Source organism: Cnephaeus nilssonii (genome assembly GCF_951640355.1).
Source record: "Cnephaeus nilssonii genome assembly, chromosome: 4".
Lineage (NCBI taxonomy): Eukaryota > Metazoa > Chordata > Mammalia > Chiroptera > Vespertilionidae > Cnephaeus > Cnephaeus nilssonii.
This window is the reverse complement of record NC_137075.1, coordinates 58,151,159-58,160,440: the sequence shown is the minus strand read 5'-3', so window position 1 is coordinate 58,160,440 and position 9,282 is coordinate 58,151,159. Positions and strand designations below refer to the sequence as shown.

Here is a 9,282-nt window from a genome sequence, read left to right as displayed (position 1 = left end):
TCATCTCCTCTCACTGGACCTGGCCAGAATCAAGTGTCTAGCCACCTTTCACATTCTGTCCTGCATGAAAACAGAACACGGCTCTGAAAAGCTTCAGCTAGGGGAAGTAGAAAAGGAGGAGCAAGGGATGCTCGTATAATGTAGAGTCAGGGGAATTATTCAGGGATAAAAAGTCCTCCTTGATTTTCTTCCAAAAATTTGGAGGAGAGAACAGTCAGGCATAGTATAAAGGACAATAAAGGTATACCAGATCAGAAAATGAAGGGATGTGGGTGAGATTTGTCAATCCCCAACTATGCTTTTGCGGGGAGAGGGTTTGCATACCACTAACTTGGTGAACAATTTGACTTCTCTGGGCCTCAGTTTCCTCCTGTTTAAAATGAGGGTATTGAACCAGACAGATTCCAAGATGCCTTTCAACACTTAAATTATATGATTCCAGTATGATTAATGTTATAATGCATTCTTTGGCAACATCTGCATCTATTTAAGCTCATAAATGTTGAGAAGAAATATTTGGTATGCAGTAAACCAGGAAGCAGGTAGCTCCCTTTAAATAAATACTCACCCAACACTGACGAAGTTTCAGGTTTTATCAACCTTTGCTGGACTCCCACAGTTGTCCATATCTTATGAGACTGGATAATGTTTCCCATCACCTAGAATTCTTGGGCTTAATTTAATTTTTATATCTAATGGATGACAGCTCTGAGTAATTTAAGATTGTTTATAAGGTTTTTAAAAACTGAAGTTGTCAAAATAGCAGAAGACAAGCAAACTGTAATTAATGATGTGGGAGGAACATCATTCCAAGCAGATTGGAGGAAAAGGTGGTTTGAAGGAATGAGAATTTTCTTTATAATGCACAGAAAGAAAAACAGACAATGCAAAATTATGAATTTGAGTGACTTTAAGATAGACATGTACTTCAATCTAGGTGAGCATCCTCCCCACCCCATTCCCACCAGCCACTCACACCCATTATCCTACCCTAGACCCTCCCACCTTCATGCAAACTTCCTGGGCACCAGGGCGTTTGAGTTTGGGTGTTTGATGCAAGTATAAGTGAAAAATTTTGCCCATCTCTTTCTTTTCTGAGATGCTACAATTTATAGCACAGAAACTTCCTAGATCACTAGCAGAAGATGTGAACTTGTTATAGAAAAGTGTTCTTTCCCTCTAAATCTCAGTCTTCCTAAGACTTCTGTGCTTTAAGAATACCCACAACTGGGCAGAGGTGGCTCAGTGGTTGAGCATCGACCTATGAACCAGGAGGTCATGGTTCCATTCCTGGTCAAGGGTTGTAGGCTCCATCCCCAGTGGGGAAGAGAGGATGTAGGAGGCAGCAGATCAATTATTCTCTCTCATTGTTGATGTTTCTGTCTATCTCTCCCTCACCCTTCCTCTCTGAAATCAATAAAAATATATTATTTTTAAAAAAGAATCCCCACAAAAGGTTATCAGATAATTCATAGATTTACTATCCCCTCATATTATAAACTTCATTGAGACTACAGGGTTTTGTTTTTATCCCACCCACCCCCTACCCCCACTCCCTGGAATCAAGTGTGAAAAGTGAATTTTAATTCAAAATGACAGCCTTTCTTTGGGAAGAGGGGAGGCCAGTTTCCTTATTTTATAGTCAGACTAATAAGTGCTCTAGTCAAAGCATCCTGTTATTTTGAACAATTCCTAAAGAACTGTTTGCGAGCATCTCAAACAAAACATAGGCATTGCTCACAAAGCTTGATATAACATTTTTATCTATGACAAAAGCCATTTTAAAAGGTCAAAGAAAATTGCGAATTTTTATGATCAGTGTGGACACATTAGCATCTTTATAACATTTCCTACTCTAAATTCATATTGGAGATTTTGTAAGGAAAAAGGGTTAACTCGAGATAACCCTTAATTTATTTTCCTTCAGCACCCCAAAAATGTTTGAATAAATTTGTGGGTACCATAAAGACCTTTTATTTTTAGGGTTGGGCCACAGAGTGACCAGTTAAGGTTTTTCTGGCCCAATGTGTTTTGTTTAGGAGGTGGCAAGTTAAGAGGAAAGGGGGGAATTAAAACATTTGCGAGATGCCATTAATCTCCAGCAAGAGCCTAGAGTTGTTGTTTTTTCTCCCTTTCATTTCAGAACTAATCCAGCTTTCTGTTATTTGGCTCAGAAAAGTCTTAAATCTGTAACAAGAGAGTAACTTCCTGTTCTCAAGAGTAAGGCTGCCAAAGAAAACATTTACAAGAAAAGTCCCAGGGCCAAAAAATTGCCTACTAATTATTTCTCAACCCCCGCCCCCCAACCCCTAATGCAGGAAGGTGAATGCTGTAAATGCTGTATGTTAAAACTCTAAAGTATGTATTGAAAAATTAAGAGAAAACCCCCAAGAACTGTTTGCCATTTATTTATATTTTATTGCATCCAAATTACATCAGTTTTATGGCCCTTGGGCACACATTAAATATTTCTTATAAACTTTGTTGGGCATTCCACAAAGATTATACTGTACCTTTATCAAAATACATTATGGAAGTTTTTACCTGGTACCTTCCCAGCTGAAGAAGAGCGAAGTTGCTCCTGGTTCCAGGAGCTGACCTAGGACTGCCAGCGAGGCTGTGGTGTTGCTACGAGCTGGCCTGACACTCACAGGCGGGTCTTGGCATTCTCCTTGGTGACCTATCTATTCCGTGCCATCCCATCAAAACCCCAGCAGCCCTTTGGTAGAAACTGACAGACTGTAAAATTCATACGGAAATGCGAAGGACCTAGATTAGCCAAAACAGCTTCGAAAAAGAAGAGCAAAGTTGGAGACTACCTGGCTTATGGTAAAGTTACTGTAACCAGGACAGTGGGGGTATTGATGTCAAGACAGGCAACTGAATCAATATAACAAAATAGAGAGGACAGAAGTAGAATTATGACTGCATGGCCAATTGACTTTCTACAATGCTACAGGGGCAATTCCATGGAAAATGGGTAGACTTTTCAACAAATGGTGCTAAAACAATTGGATATTCACATGTGAGAAAACGTCTTTCATTGATACTTCTCACCACATATTAGTAATCTAATCCTGCAGTGTCCAATTACCCCCAAATTTAGCAGCATCTACCTCTGGTCTCTCTTTCCCTTTTGGGCTTTTCCTTCCCTGACAAAGTCAAATGAGTTACTCTCAAATTTGTATAGGAGGAAAAGGAGACTGACTTCCTGCTTATCCAGCCACCACCACATTCCCCTACTTTCCTTCTGTACAATATACACTGAGTGGTCAGATTATTATGATCTCTGAATGCATAATAATCTGGCCACTCAGTGTGTGTGTGTGTGTGTGTGTGTGTGTGTGTGTGTGTATGTGTATATATATATATATATATATATATATATATATATATATATACACACACATATATATGTGTGTGTTTGTGTATATATATATATATATATATATATATATATATACACAAACACACACATATATAATGAGAATGCATAATAATCTGTCCACTCAGTGTGTGTGTGTATGTATATATATTATGTATATATATATATGTATATATATATGTGTGTGTGTGTGTGTGTGTATGTATATGTATGTATATATATATATATATATATATATATAGAGAGAGAGAGAGAGAGAGAGAGAGAGAGAGAGAGAGCCCGGTGCATGAATTCGTGCATGGGTAGGGTCCAGCCAGCCTGGCCAGGGGGAGGGGACATAGGCGGTTGGCTGGCCTGCCTGCTGGTCAAACTCCTGGTCGAGGGGACAATTTTCATATTAGCCTTTTATTATATAGGATATACACTGAGTGGCCAGATTATTATGCGTTCAGAGATCATAACAATCTAGCCACTCAGTGTATGTCCAATAAGAGGAGATCCTGGCTTTGCAAGTATTCATGGTGCCACGCCTCCTTCCCAGCAATTACTAGTAAGCATAGCAGGTATCGATTATTGGCATGCCTCTGGTGCAGAGCTGGAAAACTTTTCCATGCTATTTCATGTGATCTGCACAGCAAGGCTATGTGCGGGGTGTAATTCCATTTGCTTCCTAGGCAAAACTTCTTACTGGGGCACCGAGCCTCAGAAAGCTTAAGTGACCTAACCAAGGGGGTATTGCGATTCAGTGGCAGACCTGGGACCAACTCCAGGCTTCCGACCTGTGTTCTGGAATCAGACAGGCTTTGAGTTTGAGTTTCATCTCTTCGAGTTTCAGTTGCCTTATATACAAAATGGTGGTGACAATACCTTCCACACAGGACTGTTGTGGAGAGGCAGTGCATGTAAGCTGTGCTGCTCAGCAATCTCGGGCTCCTTTACTTCCCCAACCAAGACCCTTTCTGGAATACTTTTCCTTTGTAGATTTCTTCATGCTCATCAAGGTGGGGACAATCCTCTCCAAATTATGTATGGGAAACTGCTTCCAAGGTGCTTACATCACTGGAGAGACAGAAAATCGATGTGAGGATAAATGATTAGCTATAAGAGTAGACAAGGTGGGCAGAGACAGCCAAAGGTCAGGAGGAGCCCGACTCACTGGGACAGGTTTTGGTATTGACAAGGTCTTGAGATGCACATTTGTGTGTTCCTAGCACCTGGCATGCAGTACCTGGCACACAGCACCTGGCATGTGCTGGTTGACCTGAACCTCTGAGTCTGGATGTCAAGAAAAGCACCAGGGTCTGATGTAGCCTGAGCCCCCCACCCCTTGCCCTGAGGACCACCCTGGAGGTCCTAGAGCAGGCAGACAGCATTTGCTAGGGAGAAAATGGGTGCCCCGAGTAGACATACTGGTACATCCTTGGTTAGTGTGTCCTCTAATGGGGACCATGTCACATCCCCTTACTCTAAGCACTTCCCAAATGTTCTCCTCTCCCTGGCTAGCTCTGAAATCTGCCCTCTGGGTCATGTCCCACTCAGATTCACACCTCATCTCAGGCACACAGCCTGAACTTCCATGTCCCATGGCTGGCTCTTGCTCCTGGCTCACTAAGCAGCAGATCCTCTCTGATTCCGGGACCCGGGGGGACACCTGCTCCTCCTAGCTCAATCCTGTTTCCTGTCAGCTGCCCAGGCACTCTCTGGGCCGTGGAGATGCTACAGGCCTGCAGATCACACCTGTAGGCCCTGAGCTCAGGTCTCCGAGGGCAGTATCCTGAAGGAACTTTCTGCCTGCCTGTTTGGAGAACATATGTGTCTGCTTACAGCAAGCAACTTTATACGTGCCTTCCTTTCTCATCCCCAATGCTGGCAAAGGGGCTGAGAAACCCCATTCTCATTCTGTGGGTGAGAGTTTCAATGGATTCAACTTTCCACAGGCCAAATTGGACCTAAATGTACATAACTTTTGACCCAGCAATTCCTTTTCTAGGAATTTATCCTGAGAAAATAATTAGGCAAATGTAGAAATACATATTGTACAGGATGGTTCATCAGAAGATTGTTCAAAGGGAGCAAAATTCCAACAATAAGGAATAGGTCAAGTGAATCATAGAACATCAATAAATTGGAATCCAATTAATTATAAGAAACAATGGTGTAGATACATAGAATTATCATAAGTGAAAAGTAGTTACAAAAGTATGCAATGGTAACAGGCGGCATTTATTGGGTGCTTGCTATATGCCAAGCACTATTCTAAGAACCTCACAGATGTTAACTTGCTTAATCATCACACCAACCCCACTTAGGAAAGAACTGTCACTGTCCCCATTTTACAGGGGTTCGAAGGGATTCTATGACTTGCCCAAGGCACACACTAAGTGGCTGAGCACATTCTGCATCTCAGAATAGGAGCATATTTAAGAACAAAACAAAATAAATGGTGTGTGTGGGTGTAAGGAAATCTGGAAGAACTAGAATAAAAGTATTAACAGGAATAATATAGTATAGGATGTTATCTTTTTTTAAAGTTATATATACTGCTGTTCTTCATTTCAATAGAGTAAGTTTACCATGTCATGTTAGAGTTCATTTTGCCAGTTCTACACGTGACCAGTGCTCAGGAGGAGATGAAGAGTTTAACTCTTTCAGGTAGTGGGTCAGGGGTCACCAGAGTTAATGTTGACAAAGGATCAAGAAGGGTCATCTCTATTTCTTTATTTTAGTCTATACTGCTCAGGAACTCACTTTGTCTTTCTGAACAGTTCAAATAATGTTCAGAATTCTCTATATGTTAAAGATATATTTAAAAATACAAAAGCCCCAGCCCTGGCCAGGTGACTCAGTTGTTTAGAGTGTCATCCCATACACCAAAAAAAAAAAAGGTTGCAGGTTTGATTCCCAGTCACGGCACATACCTAAGTTATGGGTTCCATCCTCAGTTGGGGCGTGTAAGGGAGGCAGCCAATTGATGTTTCTTTCTCACATCAATGTTTCTCTCTCTCTCTCTCTCTCTCCCCCTTTCCTCCCTCTCTAAAAAAAAATAAACAAATAAATAAAATCAATAAACATAACCTAGGATGAGGATAAAAAAAATACAAAGGCCCCAGACAGAGACCACCTTTAATGCTATAGAATGATCCATTGTATTCTTTGAATGTAAAATTATCCACTAAATTTTTCCCCTCTTTTCTTTCTTGTTTTAGGAAAGAGAGAGGAGGGAATGTGGCGGTGCTCACAGAGCAGTGTTCATTTCTGCCTCGCTCCCGTTAAAACTCTCATTCTTTCCTGCGTTGCATTTCATTTAGAAATGGCTGCCCGACCAGCTTCTCTAGAGGCCTGGGGCTCCCAGGTCCCTCTGCCACTCCAAGTCCAGCTTCTCTCTCCTGTCCCAAGGGCTGCCTTTGTCCGAGATGCTCCTTTTCTGGGCATGGTTTCTCACGGCTGGGACCTCCCCATGAGGGGAACCCGGAGGCAGCAGAGCCTTAAAATAAACCTTCAGAATGAAGCAATTGGTCCTGCGCTCAGCGCCCGGCCACTGCCTCTGTGTGAACACCTCGTTTGGCACTCACATCAGCCTACCGGGTAGGAGTGATTATTCCAGGTTCTTAGAAGATGAGGCTTTGATGACTGCCCAAGGTCCTACAATCATAATTTAAATACCAGTTTGGCTTCAAGATGCACATTTTCCTTTTTACACTATCCTGATTCACAGGGATTTACCCAACTGAGTTCCTTTGCTTTATTTCTTTGGTGCTTTATTTTTTTGAAGTAGGAAAGTAAGACCAGAGGGGAATTGGGCAAAAGGGAGGGTGATTTTTTAAAGTAAAAACTACTTTTGTATTTTATAACCATGTATCTTATTCTTTTCAGAAGGAGAGTTAACTAGTTAAGTTTCAGAGTTTAAAAATACACACACACACACACACACACACACAGACACACACACACACACATACACAGACACACACACACACCTTATGGTTCATAAGTGCTTCTATGGATTATGCTAATTGAAAGCTCACCATGCCCTGACCTTAACACCCACTCCAGAGTCTGAATCCACTCTTGACCCCTAGTCCATGGTCATGGGTGAAACACAGAGACGACATCAGTAGAACAAAATATACGGCATTTATTAAACAGATGTGACACGGGTAATTATAATATCAGAGTAGAGCATGCATGAACAAATTACTCATTCGTTTAACAAAAACACCAATCAATACTGAAAACATGACATGATTAAATTTCCACAACATACAAAATTCTCTTTCAGTTAAAATGAGAAAGAAAAAAAAATCACAGGTCGAATAAATACAGTGATTTCAGCTGGCTCCGCAGAGGCATAAGGCACAGATCAAACCAAGGGATCGGCAGGTCAGAATGAAGCATGTCTGCCCGCACGAGGACCATCTCCAAGGGTTCCCTCAACGCTGCACACAACCGAGAGGAGACCGACCACACTTGTACTGGGAACAATCCACCCCCCACCCCGCACCCCACACTCCCCATAAAGTTCCCCGGGTGCCCATGCTCTTGTGGGCAGACTTCTCTGTTCCAGAGAAATACTGCCTCTAATACTTTTACGGGTAAACAAAGCCTTCATGCGTAACAAATGGTCCTGGACGAAATAGCATGAAATTTCAAATGAATGCCCTTTTTCCTCCCAAATGAAGTCTAGTAAAACAAAATAGATTGTGAGGGAATTCTTCTGATAGGACTTCAGCGTATACTACATGGAAAACTAACAATGGCCCAGGACAGCAGAATAGGCTGGGTGGGTGTTTGAAATATGACCTTGTAAACCTCTCTCCTGCCCTCCCACTCCGCCTCCACTTTCCTTCACATCTTATGAAATGGATCAGAACCGCAGCAATTTCCATTCTGGCTTAAACTGCATATACGAAGAAGCAATAGTCACCCTTTCCAGACTCCGAGCCATCGGGTCCCAGGGCCTTTGTCCATCTGTAAAAAGTGCGCGTCTCTGAGGGCCTAAGTCAGAGTTTTCTTCATGGTTAACTCCAGGACTCGTGCGTATGGGGCATAGTTCCTGGAAGGCACTGCGGAGACTTCACGGGTCCGATGTGCTTCGCTGAGAAATGAGAGAAGGCTGGTCAGGAAGATGAAACAAAACTCTCCATGCTCTTGGGTAAGTCAACTCTAGGAAATAGCTTTTCAACACTTAAAAATAGACTGTAATAATGCAGTTGAATATTTCATTTAAATGTTACAAAAGGGACCATTATTTGTAGCAGATTGTACAGGTATAGCACGTGCAAGACATCCATGATTTAGAAAAATATAAAACATGCATTGAAGGAACTCATAATTCCGTGGGAAAGATACATACATAAATCATTTTAAGATTATGTACTGGGCTCGACTCTAATAGAGACGTAAAGAGCTCCATTTGCCCACTCAGATCTACTTTCCCCCTTCTCCGCTCACTCTCAGCCCTGGGAAGCTGATCTGAAGGTCAGCATCAATGGACTCCCTCATCGTTTATTGGGTCATTTGACCAATTGGGACATGATAGTGGGAGATGAGAAAACAGGAGGACAGAGAGGTCAGAACATTTGTTCCCTCCTGGCCAGGTGGCAGGTGGCAGGTGGCTATACTCCTCTGGCAAAGGCCACAGGTACAGCCCTACCCTCTGCCTCTTCCACTGGCTTTCACCCCTGCCTCTTTAGGCCCAGACTCTGCCACTGTCCTTTGCTTATTTTCCTTAAAGGTGTCCAAGTCTTTACAAATAGTCCCTTCATTCAAGTTTCTTCAATATTCCCTTCCAGCCAGGACCCTGAGAAATTAATAGCTTATGGGCAAACTGAGGGCAGAACAAGCTAGCATCACTAGGAGGGCATCTGGAAATCCGCACAGGGAAGGTGAATCTTGGA

At 42.3% G+C, this 9,282-nt stretch overlaps 1 protein-coding gene across 1 annotated transcript in view; it reads right to left on the bottom strand.

Moving 5' to 3' along the window:
* Window positions 1-7,499: 7,499 nt before the first annotated feature.
* Window positions 7,500-9,282, bottom strand: part of MYZAP (myocardial zonula adherens protein) — a 92,029-nt gene continuing 90,246 nt past the window's right edge. Inside the window, exon 13 of the mRNA XM_079768054.1 lies at window positions 7,500-8,480. Coding sequence (XP_079624180.1) covers window positions 8,381-8,480 — 100 coding nt within the window. The 3' untranslated portion in view covers window positions 7,500-8,380. The remainder of the gene's footprint in view (window positions 8,481-9,282) is intronic.